The sequence below is a fragment of the Vulpes lagopus genome, chromosome 8 (assembly GCF_018345385.1).
Source record: "Vulpes lagopus strain Blue_001 chromosome 8, ASM1834538v1, whole genome shotgun sequence".
Lineage (NCBI taxonomy): Eukaryota > Metazoa > Chordata > Mammalia > Carnivora > Canidae > Vulpes > Vulpes lagopus.
In genome coordinates this window covers 67,467,143-67,484,780 of record NC_054831.1, presented here as the reverse complement: position 1 = coordinate 67,484,780, position 17,638 = coordinate 67,467,143, and the positions used below count along the sequence as shown (strand labels likewise).

General features: G+C 39.7%; 2 protein-coding genes across 2 annotated transcripts in view; one reads left to right on the top strand and one right to left on the bottom strand.

Annotated features, from left to right (window-relative positions):
- Positions 1-15,089, top strand: part of MASTL (microtubule associated serine/threonine kinase like) — a 96,021-nt gene extending 80,932 nt beyond the window's left edge. The window contains exons 12-13 of the mRNA XM_041765732.1: positions 9,711-9,758; positions 14,381-15,089. Coding sequence (XP_041621666.1) covers positions 9,711-9,721 — 11 coding nt within the window. The 3' untranslated portion in view covers positions 9,722-9,758; positions 14,381-15,089. The remainder of the gene's footprint in view (positions 1-9,710; positions 9,759-14,380) is intronic.
- ACBD5 (acyl-CoA binding domain containing 5) overlaps positions 1-15,548 on the bottom strand; it is a 54,492-nt gene extending 38,944 nt beyond the window's left edge. Inside the window, exons 1-4 of the mRNA XM_041765735.1 lie at positions 15,388-15,548; positions 15,036-15,210; positions 10,692-10,812; positions 8,479-8,551 (exon numbers count right to left, since the gene is read on the bottom strand). Coding sequence (XP_041621669.1) covers positions 8,479-8,551; positions 10,692-10,812; positions 15,036-15,210; positions 15,388-15,402 — 384 coding nt within the window. The 5' untranslated portion in view covers positions 15,403-15,548. The remainder of the gene's footprint in view (positions 1-8,478; positions 8,552-10,691; positions 10,813-15,035; positions 15,211-15,387) is intronic.
- Positions 15,549-17,638: the final 2,090 nt, after the last annotated feature.

Sequence of the window (17,638 nt, the reverse complement as noted above, 5' to 3'; positions counted from 1 at the left end):
AAATCTTAAAAAAAAAAATTAAAAGTATATTCTTGAATTAGAGAAGTAGTTATAGAAATCTATGGGTACAGTTAAAGTATCTTAAGACAGCTAAAAGGCAGCAGTATAGTTTAAAAATCTATGGGTACAGTTAAAGTATCTCAAGACAGCTAAAAGGCAGCAGTATAGTTTAAAAATCTATGGGTACAGTTAAAGTATCTTAAGACAGCTAAAAGGCAGCAGTATAGTTTAAATCCCTCCCATTTTAACCTGTAACTACATCATTAATTAATCAAATTGGATAGGAAAAATGGGTAAATTTTACCTGATGTTTCTATTCAACTTTACATTATAGAAGTGTGCCCCCCAAATCAGAATATTTAAAATAAAGAAAAGGAATAGTTAACAAACCAAAAAGGCTTTAGATTTTCTCTCTGCTTTTGAAAGGTTCCTTTGTTGTTGTGCTACTGATACAGTTAACAGTCAAAAGGATTAAACTCTGCCTTCTGTTATAGATAAACCACGTCCACTAAATAAAAACTGTGACAATTTAACAAAGGGCACAACTTTGAGCAGTGCAGAAGAAAACAAAATAAAACAAAACAAATGAGTCTCAATCACCTCACAAAAATTACTTATAGAAATTAACACTGGGATTTTGGTACATATACAAGACATGGGTTTTGGGGTTTTTTTGTTTTTTCTGCCTTGTTTTAATTTGTGATGGTGGAAGTTAGTACCTTCTAAAATATGACCAACATCCACTCAGAACCAAGTGGAACACTGTAATTCTGTGAGATTATATTCTTTCTTTCTTCCCATTCTGCACCCTCTTTTATCTTGTTTATGTTTTTGTGGTCAAAACATGTTGGGGCATATGTTGGGGCTTTATATAATAAGTATTGCTGGTTCATATAAATTTGGAATTGAGCAACTTCTAACATAGAGAACAAAATACACTGAGAACCAAGAGGATCACCCTATAGGACTCCTCAGGTAGACTACATTCTCTCTCCATTACTACTTCCTCACAAACACCATCCCCCCCACCTTTTAATTTTTTTCTCTTTCCTCTTTTCTCTACTTTTACTTTTTTTTCTTTGTTTTTAGTTTTTAGCTTTTAGCTCTTTATTTTTACTGCTGTGTTTTAAAATTTGTTTTTGACTCCAGTGGTCCTTCTGTTATATTTTGTTCTGGTCTTCTTTTTCTTTTATTTTCTGATCTCTGACCTCTTCAGAATCATCAAGGGTGTATTTTACTTAGGTCGTGGTTGATATTTTTGACTCAGCCCGCTCAAACAGCCACTCTTGCACTGGACAAAATGACGAGAAGGAAGAATTCACCACAAAAGAAAGAACAGGAAACAGTACCCTCTGCTACAGAGTTACAGAACTGGATTTCAATACAATGTCAGAAATTCAACTCAGAAGCACAATTATTAAGCTACTAGTGGTTCTATAAAAAAGCATAAAGGAATCAAGATACTTCATGACTGCAGAATTTAGATCTAATCAGGCCAAAATGAAAAATAGACTAAATGAGATGCAATCCAAATTGGAGGTCCTAATGATGAGGGTTAATGAGGTGGAAGAAAGAGTGAGCGACATAGAAGACAAGTTGATGGTAAGGAAGGAAGCTGAGGAAAAAAGAGAAAAACAATTAAGAGCCCATGACGAAAGGCTTAGGGAAATAAATGATAGCTTGAGAAGGAAGAATATATGTCTAATTGGGGTTCCAGAAGAGGCTGAGAGAGAGAGAGAGAGAGAGACCACGAAGTATATTTGCGTAAATCATAGCTGAGAACTTCCCAAATCTGGGGAAGGAAACAGGCATTCAAATCCAAGATATAGGAACCCCCACTAAAATTCAATAAAAACCATTCAACACCTCAACATTTAATAGTGAAACTTGCAAATTTCAAAGATAAAGAGAAAATTCTTAAAGCAGTGTGAGACAAGAGATTCTTAACTTATATGGGGAGAAATATCAGATTAACAGCAGACCACTCCACAGAGACCTGGCAGGCCAGTAAGGGCTGGCAGGATATATTCAGGGTACTAAATGAGAAGAACATGGAGCCAAGAATACTCTATCCAGCAAGGCTCTCATTCAGAATAGGAGAGATAAAGAGCTTCCAAAATAGGCAGAAACTGAAAGAATATGTGACCACCAAACTGGCTATGCAAGAAATATTAGGGGGGACCTTGTAAAAGAAAGAGGGAGTCTAAAGAAACAATCCACAAAAACAGAGACTGAATAGGTATTACAACACTAAATTAATATCTTTCAATAGGTACTCTGAAAGTAAATGGGCTAAATGATCCCATCAAAAGACACAGGGTTTCAGACTGGATAAAAAAGCAAGACAAATCAATTTGTTGTCTACAAGAGACTCATTTTAGACCTAAGGACACCTCCAGCCTGAAAATGAAGGGGTAGAGAACCATTTACCATTCAAATGGTCCTCAAAAGAAAGCTGGGGTAGCAATCTTCATATCAGATAAAGTTTATCCCAAAGACTGTAGTAAGAGGTGAACAGGGACACTATACCATACTTAAAGGGTCTATCCAACAAGAAGACCTAACAATATTCTAAGGACACCTCCAGCCTGAAAATGAAGGGGTAGAGAACCATTTACCATTCAAATGGTCCTCAAAAGAAAGCTGGGGTAGCAATCTTCATATCAGATAAAGTTTATCCCAAAGACTGTAGTAAGAGGTGAACAGGGACACTATACCATACTTAAAGGGTCTATCCAACAAGAAGACCTAACAATATTTATGCCCCTAATGTGGGACCTGCCAAGTACACCAATCAATTAATAACCAAAGGAAAGAGATACTTAGATAATAATACACTAATAGTAGGAGACTTCAGCACAGCACTTTCAGCAAATGACAGATATTCTGAGCAGAACATCACCAAAGAAACAAGGGCCTTTAATAATACACTGGGCCAAACAGATTTCCCAGATATATACAGAACTTTCCACCCAGACACAACTGAAAACACATTCTTCTCAAGTGCACATGGAACTTTTTCCAGAATAGACCACATACTGGGTCACAAATCAGGTCTCAACCTATACCAAAAGACTGGGAATGTCTCCTATGTATTTTCAGACCACAATGCTTTGAAACTAGACTCAATGACAAGAAATTTGGAAAAAACTCAAACACGTGGAGGTGAAAGAGCATTCTACTAAAAGATGAATGCGTCAACCAGGAAATTAGAGAAGAAATAAAAAGATTCATGGAAAATAATGAAAATGAATATACAACCATTCAAAATATTTGGGATACCAAAAGTGCTCCTAAGAGGGAAATACATGGCAATACAAGCCTCCCTCAAAAAACTGGAAAAAACACAAATACACAGGCTAGCCTTGCATCTAAACGAATTGGAGAAAGAACAGCAAGTAAAACCTATACCAGGCAGAAGAAGAGAGATAATAAAGGTTCAAGCAGAACTCAATGAACTAGAGATCAGAAGAACTGTAGAACAGATCAACAAAACCAGGACCTGATTCTTTGAAGCAATTAATAAGATAGATAAACCATTAGCCAGTCTTACTGAAAAGAAAAGACTCTAATAAAATCACGAATGAAAGAGGAGAGACCACGAGTACCAAGGAAATACAAACGACTTTAAAAACATTATGAGCGGGGATCCCTGGGTGGCGCAGCGGTTTGGCGCCTGCCTTTGGCCCAGGGCGCGATCCTGGAGACCCGGGATCGAATCCCACATCGGGCTCCCGGTGCATGGAGCCTGCTTCTTCCTCTGCCTGTGTCTCTGCCCCTCTCTCTCTCTCTGTGACTATCATAAAAAAAAAAAAAAAAAAAAAAAAAAAAAAAACATTATGAGCAGCTATATGTCAACAAATTAGGCAATCTAGAAGAAATGGACACATTTCTGAAAAACAACAAATTACCAAAACTGGAACAGGAAGAAATAGAAAACCTGAACAGGCCAGTAACCAGTGAGGAACTTGAGGCAGTCATCACAAACCTCCCAAGACACAAAAGCCCAGGGCCAGATGGCTTCCCAGGGGAATTCTGTCAAACGTTTAAAGAAGAAATAATACCTATTCTACTAAAGCTGTTTCGAAGGATAGAAAGGGACAGAATACTTACAAATTTGTTTTAAAAGGCCCATTACCTTGATTCCAAAACCAAAGACCCCACCAAAAAAAAAAAAAGTATAGACCAATATCCCTGATGAACACGAATGCAAAAATTCTCAACAAGATACAAGCCAATAGGATCCAAGAGTGTGGCAGTCCAGGTGGCTCAGCGGTTTAGCGCCACCTTCAGCCTGATCCTGGAGACGTGAAATCTAGTACATCAGGCTCCCTGCATGGAGCTGGTTTCTCCCTCTGCCTGTGTCTCTGCCTCTCTCTCTTTTCTCTCTCTCTCTCTCTCTTTTCTCTCTCTGTGTCTCTCATGAATAAATAAATAAAATTTTTAAAAAATCCAACAGTATATTAAGAAAATTATTCACCATGACCAAGTGGGATTTATCCCCGGGATGCAAGGCTGGTTCAACACTCGTAAAATAGCCAATGTGATAGATCACATCAACAAAAGAAAAAACAAGAACCATATGATCCTCTCAACAGATGCAGAGAAAGCATTTGACAAAATACAGCATCCATTCCTGATCAAAACTCTTCAGAGTGTAGGTACAGAGGGAACATTCCTCAGCATCTTAAAAGCCATTTATGAGAAGCCCTCAGCAAATATCATTCTCATTGGGGAAACACTGGGAGCCTTTCCCCTAAGATCAGGAACATGACAGGGATGTCTACTCTCACCACTGCTATTCAACATAGTACTATAAGTCCAAGCCTCAGCAATCAGATAACAAAAAGAAATTAAAAAAAAAAAAAGAAATAAAAGGCATTCAAATTCGCAAAGTAGTAGTCAAACTCTCCCTCTTTGCAGATGACATGATAAGACATGATACTGGACACAGAAAACCCAAAAGACTCCACCCAAAGATTGCTAGAACTCATACAGCAATTTGGCAGTGTGGCAGGATACAAAATCAATGCCCAGAAATCAGTGGCATTTCTATACATTACCAATGAAACTGAAGGAAGAGAAATTACGGAGTCAATCACATTTACAATTGTACCCAAAAACATAAGATACCTAGGAATAAACCTAACCAAAGAGGTAAAGGATCTATACCCTAAAAACTACAGAACACTTCTGAAAGAAATTGAGGAAGACACAAAGAGATGGAAAAACATTCCATGCTCATAGACTGGAAGAATAAATATTGTGAAAATATCTATGCTACCCAGGGCAATTTACACGTTTAATGCAATCCCTACCAAAATACCATGGATGTTCTTCACAGAATTGGAACAAATCATCTTAACATTTCTGTGGAATCAGAAAAGATCCCGAATAGTCAGAGGAATACTGAAAAAGAAAACCAATGCCAGGGGCATCACAATAATGATTTCAAGCTGTATAACAAAGCTGTGATCGTCAAGACAGTGTGGTACTGGCACAAAATCAGACACATAGATCAATGGAACAGAATAGAGAATCCAGATGTGGACCCTCAGCTTTATAGTCAACTAATATTCAACAAAGCAGGAAAGACTCCACTGGAAAAAGGACAGTCTCTTCAATAAATGGTGCTGGGAAAATTGGACAGCCACATGCAGAAGAATGAAACTGGACCATTCTTTTACACCATACACAAAGATAAACTCAAAATGGATGAGATCTATGAGATCTAAAAGATCTAAATGTGAGACAAGAATACATCAGAATCCTAGAGGAGAACATAGGCAACACCCTTTTTGAACTTGGCCACAGCAACTTCTTGCAAGATACATCTATAAAGGCCAAGGAAACAAAAGCAAAAATGAACTATCCCAATAGTTATCTTCTATCTTTTATCTTAATCAAGATAAAAAGTTTCTGCACAGCAAAAGAAACAGTCAACAAAACTAAAAGCCAACCTACAGAATGGGAAAAGGTATTTGTAAATGACATATCAGATAAAGGGCTAGTATCCAAGATCTGTAAAGAACTTATTAAACTCAACACCCAAAAAACAAATAATCCAATCGTGAAATGGGCAGAAGAACAGAAATTTCACCAAAGAAGACATACACATGGCCAACAAGCACATGAGAAAATGCTCCGCATCACTTGCCATCAGGGAAATACAAATCAAAACCACAATGAGATACCACCTCACACCAGTGAGAATGGTGAAAATTAACAAGATAGGAAACAACAAATGTTGGAGAGGATGTGGAGAAAGGGGAACCCTCTTGCACTGTTGGTGGCAATGTGAACTGGTACAGCCACTCTGAAAAATGTATGGAGGTTCTTCATAGAGTTGAAAATAGAGCTACCCTATGACCTATATCCTATACCCTATATAGGGTACCCTTTGGATATACCCCAAAGATACAGATGCAGTGAAAAACTGAGACACCTGCACCCCAATGTTTATAGCAGCAATGTCCGCAATAGCAAACTATGGAAGGAGCCTCAATGTCCTTTGACAGATGAATGGATAGAGAAGATGTGGTCTATATATACAATGGAATATTACTCAGGCATTAGAAACGATGAATACCCATCATTTGCTTTGACGCGGATGGAATTGAAGGGTATTTATACTGAATGAAGTAAGTCAATCGGAGGACAATCATTATATGGTTTTACTCATACGAGGAATATAAGAAATAGTGAAATGAAAGGGATTATAAGGGAAAGAAAGGGAACTGAGTGAGAGGGAGGCAAACCATGAGAGGCTCCTAACTCTGGGAAATGAACAAAGGGTTGTGGAAGGGAAGGTGGGAGGGGGGGTTAGGGTAACTGGGTGACGAACACTGAGGAGGGCACTTTATGGGATGAGCACTGGGTGTTATACTTTATGTTGGCAAATCAAACTTCAATAAAAACAAATGAAAAAAAAAAAGAAATTAACACTGGCAAACGAGCTGGCAAAAGAAGTGTTCCTTTTTACAGATTTTCTTTATGTTCAAAGATAACTTAAGATTATAAAACAGACCTAAACTTCACAATGTCTTTTTTTTTTTTTTTTAAGATTTTATTTATTTATTCACAAGAGACACAGTGAGAGAGGCAGAGGCAGATACTTAGGCAGAGGGAGAAGCAGGCTCCTTGGGGAGCCTGATGCAGTACTCAGTCCCAGGACCCCGGGATCACGACCTGAGCAAAATGTAGATGCTTAACCACTGAGCCACCCATGCATCTTTAAATTTCACAATTTCTTTTTTTTTTAATACTATTTATTTATTCATGAGAGACACAGAGAGACAGGCAGAGACGCAGGCAGAGGGAGATGCAGGCTCCATGCAGGGAGCCCGACGTGGGACTCGATCCTGGGCCTCCAGCATCACACCTTGGCCCAAAGGCAGGTGCTCCACTGAGCCATCCAGGCATCCCAGATTTCACAATTTCTGATCCAGTTCCAACACAGCAATGGTGCTTTATAAAAAGACACTAAGAGTATCTTTAAAATCATGATTTCTTCATAAATTTGCTCCTCAAAAAATCCCTTGAGCAGACTTAAGAAAGCTAGTCAGTAAGGAAAGCTGTCCTTACCAATTACCAGAGAAATTAAAAGCATCCTTATCTTATTTTGTTTCTGAAGGATCTCTGCATTCAAGGAAAAGAAATCCTTGTTATTAAGAAATCCCATGATGGGAGTATTTCAATTTGTGAGTCAAACTCGACGAAAACACTGATGGGCAGGGTTGTTAGCTATTTCTCCTAAATAAAAAGTTCCAAAGCAGAAATGCTTTCAAGGTTGCTCAGGTATTCCTCAGATTCCTGAGGAAGGGGCTTCAATATTTCAAAAGATTCCTATTTCTACATTTTCTGAAGAAGCTGACTATGGACAAATACAGAGAAGATTAAAAAAATCACATCACTACAGTGTGATCTTAAGGTAAAAACACTTATCTTAAGATGAACATTGAAAAAAAAAAAAAGATGAACGTTGAAGAGACAGATAAAGCCCTAATAAATTCATCTTAGATTTTATATGCTAACATATTATAATTTCTTTGTTCCTTAAAACAAAGAAGCTAATTTGCTTAATAACAAAATTAATTTAATTCAGCTGTGCTGGATATTTTCTTTTTTTTAACTCATTACCCTGAGATCAAGACCTGAAAATAAAATTTAAAAATTGTAAACATTAAAAAGAGACCTGAGCTGAGATCAAGAATCAGATGCTTAAGCAACTAAGCCATGCAGGTGCCCCATGAATATTTTCATTTTCTTTTTTTTTTTTTTAAGTTTTATTTGTTTATTCATGAGAGACACAGAGAAAGGCAGAGACATGTGCAGAGGGAGAAGCAGGCTCCCCAGAGGGAGCCTGATGCTGGACTCAATCCCAGGACCCCAGGATCATGACCTGAGCCAAAGGCAGACACACTGAGTCATCCCGGAGGTCTAATATTTTCATTTTCTGCTGTGAATGATTTCCCCTACCTTTTTCATTTCTTCAACATATGCAATCATGGCTTCTTCTTTGGTCATATCACCCAACGAACTCCAAGCATCCCTAGAAATAAGAACAGGCAAATATCAAATTACTGAACAATTTCCAATTGCTCAGAATACAATTTTGTAGTCAATGCTATAGGGTCATTAATTTAAAACAGGCTTTCTACTTAAAGCCTATACAAAAATATTATGCTTCCAAAGGATCTCTTTAAAAGTACCATCTTAGGGGATCCCTGGGTGGCTCAGTGGTTTAGCGCCTGCCTTAGGCCCAGGGCATGACGCTGGAGTCCCGGGATCAAGTCCCACATCAGGCTCCCTGAATGGGGCCTGCTTCTCCCCCTGCCTGTGTCTCTGCCTCTGGGGTGTGTGTGTGTGTGTGTGTGTGTGTGTGTGTATGTCTCATGAATAAATAAATAAAATCTTAAAAAAAAAAATAAAAGTACCATCTTAAAAAAAAGTATCAGAGAAAATAAACTGTCAAATTAAATAGTATTTAAAACTAGTAAAGGGGATCCCTGGGTGGCGCAGAGGTTTGGCGCCTGCCTTTGGCCCAGGGCACGATCCTGGAGACCGGGGATCGAGTCCCACGTCGGGCTCCCTGCATGGAGCCTGCTTCTCCCTCTGCCTGTGTCTCTGCCTCTCTCTCTCTCTCTGTGTGACTATCATAAATAAATAAAAAATAAAAAAAATATTAAAAAAATAAATAAAACTAGTAAATATGTAGCCCATCTGTAAATTATAAACTATAGGTTACAGAGACTATTATATATACCATAGAGTAGATACTATATATTGTTGAAAAATATTTGCTAAGAACTCTTCAAAATTTTTGTATGATAAAGAATGGTGACAGTAATGAACATTTTAAAAGACTCTATATGAAATGAACTATCATGGCCATGTTTTAAATGAACAGAAATTCTGGTTAAAAGTTTCCATTAATTTTAAACAAGAGTCTAACATATACTCAAAAAATAAACGTGGCTTCCTACTTCTTAGAAACAAAAATGTGAGGCATAAGACATTTTTTATTTTATTTTATTTTATTTTATTTTATTTTATTTATTTATTTATTTATTTATTTATTTATTTATTTATTTATTTATTTATTTATTTATTTATTTGGCATAAGACATTTTAAACCCCTAGATAAGGACAACAGTTCTCTGAAATTTTTGCCTATAATGAAACTCTTTCTTTTTACACATTTTTTCCAGAAGCAGTTTAAATCCACCAATGGTCAATTCTGAGGGAAAAATCGTAAGGTAAATCACTTGTCTTAAAACAGATCAACTAACAGACAGCTATTACATTTAACCTTTTATTTATGACTATTCACAAAGAACTTAGAGGAAAATATAGTACTAAGAAATCCTCAAAGGAGTTTAAGGACTTCCAATTCAGTGTAAATAAATTTAGCCATCAAAATGTGTGGCTCTTAAGACCTGCTACACCAGCTAGCATACTCTGTTCCTAAAGTACAGTCCATGTTATGGAGGTTTCTCTGGCTATTTTACGACTTTCTTATGTATATTAAAAATCAAATTTCTATTCAAGTACAGTGGGACAAGAGTGACAGCCCAGACCAAAAGTTAGCACAGCATGTGCCTAGTTACTTATCACCTAAAGGCTCAAAGTAAACAGTGTCACTTGGCAAGTAAAAGTCATTATTTTTCTTGGTAAAAGAGGCAGGAGAGTTTAACTGCTCTTGGGAGTTGCTCTTCTTACAATAAAATGAAAAAAACTCCTAAAAGGAAAGACTACCTGAAAATGATTTTTTTATCTTTGATACACCTGTCCTTTTTGGTTTTACTGTTTTCCTCTCTTCTCCAAGACTTTTCTCTTCATATGAAATTGTGTTAGGGATCCCTGGGTGGCGTAGCGGTTTGGCGCCTGCCTTTGGCCCAGGGCGCGATCCTAGAGACCCGGGATCGAATCCCACGTCGGGCTCCCGGTGCATGGAGCCTGCTTCTCCCTCTGCCTGTGTCTCTGCCTCTCTCTCTATCTCTCTGTGACTATCATAAATAAATAAAAATTAAAAAAAAAAATTAAAAAAAAAAAGAACGTGGAGGATAAAAATCGGATCCAGTACGTTAGAACAGTCTCTGTTCAGAATAATACGTAACCACATAAATAAGTCATATGATAATTATCTCATTAAAATAAAATTCCTTTCATAGCTCTCTATATGAAATTACCATTTATATCTTCCAATAGGATCCCAGAATCCAGGCCTTGAAAGTTTACACGGTCCTTCAGTTGCCTGCTTATAGAAGCTATAGAACTTGAGCATCATTTCATTTGTTGGCTGAAATGAACCTATTGGAAACATATCAAAAACAGATCACCTGGAGAATACAATTGACAATCTAAAGCTATAAGTCAGCTTAGTTATAATAATAGTGATTTTTAAATATTTCATTAATAGTTCAGATAATCACTTATTTGTCTTATAGAAACAAATGTCATGGCTCTGTAAGTTTTGCTTTAGTCCTCTGATTTAAAAAAAATAAAACTTGGGCAGCCCCAGTGGCACAGCAGTTTAGCGCTGCCTGCAGCCCGGGGTGTGATCCTGGAGACCCAGGATCGAGTCCCACATCGGGCTTCCTGCATGGAGCCTGCTTCTCCCTCTGCCTGTGTCTCTGCCTCTCTCTTCACTCTCTCTGAATGAATAAATATATAAATCTTTAAAAAGAAAAAAAATAATAATAATAAAAAATAAAACTCTTGGGGCACCTGAGTGGCTCAGCAGTTGAATGTCTGCCTTTGGCTCAGGGCATGATCCCGGGGTTCCAGGATGGAGTACCACATTAGGCTCCCCGCACGGAGCCTGCTTCTCCCTCTGCCCATGTCTCTGCCTCTCTCTCTGTGTCTCTCATAAATAAATAAAATCTTAAAAAAAAAAAAAAAAACTCTGGAGATTGTTACACTTTAATAACAATGCCTAACATAGTTCAATAAATAAAAGGATAAATGAACAAATATGCTCTAGATGTAACTAACTGGAAAATATCATTTAAAAAAGCAATTTACTAAAATACAGAATAGCTGCATTATGCAACTATTAATAAGGTATTTTCTAAACAAGGATAGTGACAAACCAAACTGCCTAACATAAGTGAAAAAGTTAAATGTACAATCTGCTTAATGAAACTTCAATATTAAGAAATTCAACTCTCTTGGCCAAATTTCAATTTCTTAATGGATAAGGAAGTTTGACTAAAGTCAACCAGTGTGCTGTGGTAGAAAAAGAATCAATCCAAATTAAAGGGATTTCACACTTCCTACCTTTGTAATATTGAACACATCAATTTCTTTGAAAATCAGTGTTCATACATGTCTCTAACATACCTATAACCTTTTTATAAAAGGTAACCTTTTAAAAATTTATTGTATGCATGAGTACTATAAGTTGCAATATTTCATAACAAGGAAAATCAGAATGCCAATGTTTTATAATAGGTAATGCCAAAATAGTTATGATACATATATACATATATACAACTGGATAATTTATAACTACAGCCCTTACAAATTATATATTATGAAAATACAAAGAATGGCTTGAGAAAAGTTTCACAATCTATTATAAAATGAAAAACAAAACAAAACAAAACACAAACCAACCAGTAGTTCAAAAATAGCATATCCAGGGGCATGGGTGGCTCAGTTGGTTAAGAGTCTGCCTTTGGCTCAGGTCATGATACCAAAGTCCTGGGATCAAACCCTGCATCGGGCTTCCTGCTCAGCAGAGTCTGTTTCTCCCTATCCCTCTGCCTCTCCTCCCAACTTGTGCTTTCTCTCTCTCTCAACTAACAAAATAAATAAATCTTTTAAAAAATAAAATAAAAATAGCATATCAAGTACAATTCATTTTTGCAAAATATTTATATACATCAAAAGCAGAATAGAAGGAAACACACCAAAATGTTAAAGAAGATATTTCTGGAGATACTAAGCATAGAGATTATTTTTATTTTCCTGTTTGCTTGTGTTAAAATTTTTTACATTCTGTTTGTATATTATTTTTATACAAAATTATTTCAAAAATAAAAAATGTAAAAAGATATTTTTAAAAACTTTATAGATTGCATAACAAATAGTGTGTAGTAATCAAAAACTAGTAGTTTATAAACATTGTGAAAATTACAGCACAGACAAGCTGAGAGCTGGTGTTTCAGGTATGGGCAAGAATGAATAATTAATTCCAAAACCACAATAACAATTCTATATCATATATACTCCTTTAGGAGTATCTATTAGATATATTATTTCAATAATATTGTCCTCTTTGGTATAACTTGGGTTAAAAAACATAGGGAAATTACAGTTAAAATGGCTACATATTTTTTTAAGCTTTGAAATAAAGTTTTATTTCAAAGTATTTTTTAAATGGTTACCTATTAAATAACACAAATCTAAATTTAAAACACCAAGAGATTCACCTTATAGTATCCACAGTAAATCAAAATAAGATTTAAAAGTTTGTTAAGATGAGTGACATATACATTAGAATAGATTACAGCAAAAATTGATAATGTATTGAATATAATCTATATATAAACACCAGATAAAATATAATCTGTTCTCAAGGTGCTCACACATACTATATTTGATATTTGTATTTAAAATGTCATCTAAGAATTTAAATTTTTTTTTTTTTTTTTTAAGATTTTACTCATTTATTTATGAGAGACATGGAGAGAAAGAGAGAGAGAGGCACAGACATAGGCAGAGGGAGAAGCAGGCTCCCTGCAGGGAGCCAGATGTGGGACTTGATCCCAGGACCCTGGGATCACATCCTGAGCTGAGAGCAGAAGCTCAACTGCTGAGCCACCCACGTGTCCCCTAAGAATTTAAATTTCTAAAGGCCAAGGGTAAATCAAACACAGATCCTACATGATTCATTGTAACCTTAGACCTTAAATAAAGGTCAAGGAACTAACTGTAAGATATTACTCTTTGCAAAACTGTTCAGGGCAGACACCTGTTAAAAGGTATTATTATAAAAAAATTTAATTCATCATAACAATACTTCCAGCTTCAATTAATATCAGTTTAATTTCAGGGGATAACAGTATACTGAATATTATCCAACTCAGGTGCCATTTGCCAGGATATCTTAACTTTGCAATAGCTTCTTAAATGCTATGTTTATACAGTTCATATTTACACAGATTTCTTAATACATTATATATACCCAAAAAATAGACTAGAGACGTTAAGTTCTACCTTTAACAATTTTCAAAAAATTAGAAAAATATTGGTTTAAGAGAAAGGATGACGCTACAACTTATGTAAAACTCTTAGAATGATGCCTTTTTATAAACCCTCTTAATCAGGCATTTTAAAAACCAATAGCTAAATAAGTTCCTATATTATTTCTTTACATATTGTTCATTCACTTTTTTCTTTTTTCTTTTTATCTTTCTTTTATCTTTCAACCCCTTCATAATCTCAGACGTTCCTCCTCCAGTCTGATGTTTGAGATTACAAAAAGAATACTATTTTGTGTATATTTGTTTTCAAAACCTTTTGAATTTGCACTTAATCAATTTTTATTAAACCATGTTGAATAGTCATTACCAAGTCAACTCATGATTAATTAAAACAGAAAACATACAAAATACTGTAAAAATATGCTAACGATGTATGCAGTGAATTTTATGCTCTGGCACAGTAATAGTGCTGTAAAGAAGCATCATCAGAAAATACAAGTTAATTGTGAAAAATAATTCCTATAGTGAAGAAGGATACGAAATAAAAGATAAAAGTTGTTTTTGCCAAGCCTCTCCAAAGGAAAAAATATCTTAACGGCTTTAAACTTCCCAACTTTGGTCAAGCACATAAAATGACAAATTCAAAAAGCTCTGTAAACTCTTAACAGGATAAATTTGAAGAAAACCACACCTGGACACATCACAGTCAAACTGCTGAAAGCCAAGGATAAGGAGAAAAATTTTGAAAGGAGTCTGAAAAATATTAAATACAAAAGAACTGAAATGACTTTTCTCCTAAGCTGCAAGGAAGGCCCAATATAAGTATAAGAAAGAGAACACAAGAATACAGAGCACAGCACACATGAAAAAAGTCACAAATACATGTATGTATTAAAATAAATCATTTTACAAATGAATTTAGCTCTTCTTTCCTTTCCCTGCCTTCACATCAAAAGTTTTTGAAAGGCTTAAATAGTGCAGTTTATGAGTAGGCGGCACTAGGCATCCCCCACCCAGTTTGTTTTTTTTTTTAAACATACCCAAATCCGCAGTCATTAAGTGACAGACTTTTGTTTTCAGCAATAGCAACTACTCCAAAGCTGGATAATACATTGGTCTCGTGCTTGCAAGATCAGCAGGTAATTAATTCCCATTCTTCACCTGCCCTCCAATTACATTCGTTGTAAACGCAGAAGCGAAGTAGGTTAAATTAGCAAGACTACCAGCCGAGAGGAGATTAAAAGAGGCGATGTTCGGGAACTGGGGCCTCGGGCCTCTGCAGGAGGCTTCTTGAGCTGGGCTGCGGGAGCCCAGCGCACTTACCATTTTTCGGCAAACTCTGGATCACCTTCACCGCCGCCTCAAACCTGGTTTCGTGCACGGATCTCGTGTCCGCCATCTCCAGCCGCCAGCGCCGGCCCCGCTCCCGGTCCCAAGGTCTGTCGGCTGGAATCAGGCAGCAGCAGCAGCACCAGCTTCCCCAGGAGCCTGCATGAAACTGGAACATGGAGCGCAGCCGCGGATCAACATGCCCAAAGGGAGGAGGAGGCCCACGCAGCGAGTCAGCGCCCGGTGGCCCTGCCCTCCAGGCCGCACGGACCGAGGCGGCCCGGCTCTTTCCTCCTCCCCGGGGCGTGACCTAGGCCGCGCGGCCGAGAACCCAACGACAACTCACCGAGAGGAAGAGCATCTCTAGCACAGCGCGGAAGGGCTCCGGCCAGCCGCGGTCGCCGAGCCGCTCCCCCACCCGCAGGACCCTGGCGGAGCAGCCACTCTCCCCATCCCGGCGGCGTCCGTGGGTCAGCCGGCGCCCTCCTCGCGGCCCCGCCCCAGCGCCACCACAGGACCCACTCGCTGCTGCCGCGGCCGCTCCGCCGACTCCACCCCCCGCCTCGCGTCGGAGCCGACGGCGAGCGCTGCCGCCAGGCGACCGGGTAGCGCCGGGGAGGAAGGCAAGGCCGCAAGGGCGACGGCTCGGGTCCTCGCTTTTGGAACGGGCGGGACCGCCGCGTCCGTACGGGCGCACCCGGGCTCAAAGGGCCGAGCGAGAGTCCGTACCGTTGGGGGAAAATATAAAAAGGACCCTGCGGTTCACGGCGCCTGAACTCTGAAGTCACGGCCTGAGGACTGTGCAGGGACGTGAGCAAAGGGCTGTCGGTCCGCAGAGACTCGGTGCGGGCCGCAAGCTCTTAGAGCAAGCTACTCAGCCTCTCCATTGGCAGTCTCGCCAGCACCCTAACAGAGGAAGGTGCAGAGGTGCTGCATCAGTGTGTTAGCAGGGCTTGGGCTGCCTCGAGTCGGGAACGTCCGAGAGCCCCCCAAGGAGCAGGAAGATCGCGGCCGCCAGACCGGACTGGGAGCTCGGGGTTGGGGGTGGGAAGGAGGGCAGTTTCCCCGGCACCACTGCTGTCCTCCCACCCGGGGAACCGGGCACAGTCCAGCTCCAGCGCGATTTAATAGGTCACACGGCTCGAGGGAGGAGGCACTGAGGACCCAGAACGGACTGTCAGCCCTCGAAACGGGACCCTGGGCCCTCACCTTTCCAGTATAACGCCCCGCGACCTCAGGCACCTGGAATCGCCCCCAGGCCCACTGGGGGAGGGGGGGTACTGATACGCGTTTTAGGGATGGAGTCCTGCGGCCCGGAAATCCCCGAATTGCCAGGACCTCACTGTCAGTTTGGGGTGGGGGTTAGGAGGGCTACTAGCAGATATCTAAGCGCAGACTGTAAGGTGCTCTTCCCTCCGAGCCGCACTACCGGCTTTTACCTTGGCATTACCAGGCAAGGCCCGTCCGGTATTGTCCCAGTCGCCCGCCCGCCCCTCGCCCTGCCCCGTGGACTTATGGGAAACGTAGTCCCCCAACCCCCTCTGCGGCGCTTCCGCATTACCTCCCTCGGCGGCAGGCGTACTTCTCACCAGTTCCGGTTCGGTGTCTCCGGCCCGCGGATGCTTGGGCGGTTGCGGCGGAAATCCTCCTTCCCCGCTGCGTCGCGCCCCCGGGCCCCTTCTAATGCCACATCCGCTTCCACCGAGAGACCCTCGGTGACGCCTTGGAGGGTACCCTGATGTGAGCTGGTGTGATTCGGAGAACCGGGCTAATTCTTTGCTCCTGATTGCTTACTAACTTTGAGGGCGAGTATATGAAAACGAGCGCCATTTGGGTGATAAAGAACTACCGCTTTTGTGAGTGCCCGGGATTTGCCAAGAGAATGGCACCTGTTCCAAAACGCAATAGGGTGTTTACGAGTGAGGAAATGAGGCTCACGGTAACTGATTAGCCCAAGGTCCCACAATTCAGTAAGTAGCAAAACCCAGGAGTCAGTCCATAAAACTCGTGCTTTTTAGATCTTGGACTTATTCCAGGACACTAAAGTGTAAGACTAGCCATTTTTTGTTTGTTTGTAATTTATTCAAGCTAGGAAGGATTTATGTGTTATATCTGCTGCTTCCTCTGTGTCTTTTTTTATGATATTCACTTCAGTTCCAGTCTGTTGGATCATGCATACTCATGAAAGAGCTTAGATTTTTTTTTCTTTTAAAAAAAATTTTATCTATTCATGAGGGACACAGAGACACAGGCAGAGGGAGAAGCAGGCTCCCTGCGGGGAGCCCGGTAGGGGACTGGATCCCAGGACCCCGGATCATCACCTGAGCCAAAGGCAGACGCTCAACCACTGAGCCACCCAGGCGTCCCAAGAGCTTAGATTTCTTTCTTTATTTTTTTATTTTTTTATTTTTTTAATTTATGATAGTCACAGAGAGAGAGAGAGAGAGGCAGAGACACAGGCAGAGGGAGAAGCAGGCTCCATGCACCGGGAGCCCGACGTGGGACTTGATCCCAGGTCTCCAGGACCGCGCCCTGGGCCAAAGGCAGGCGCCAAGCCGCTGCGCCACCCAGGGATCCCCGAGCTTAGATTTCTAATC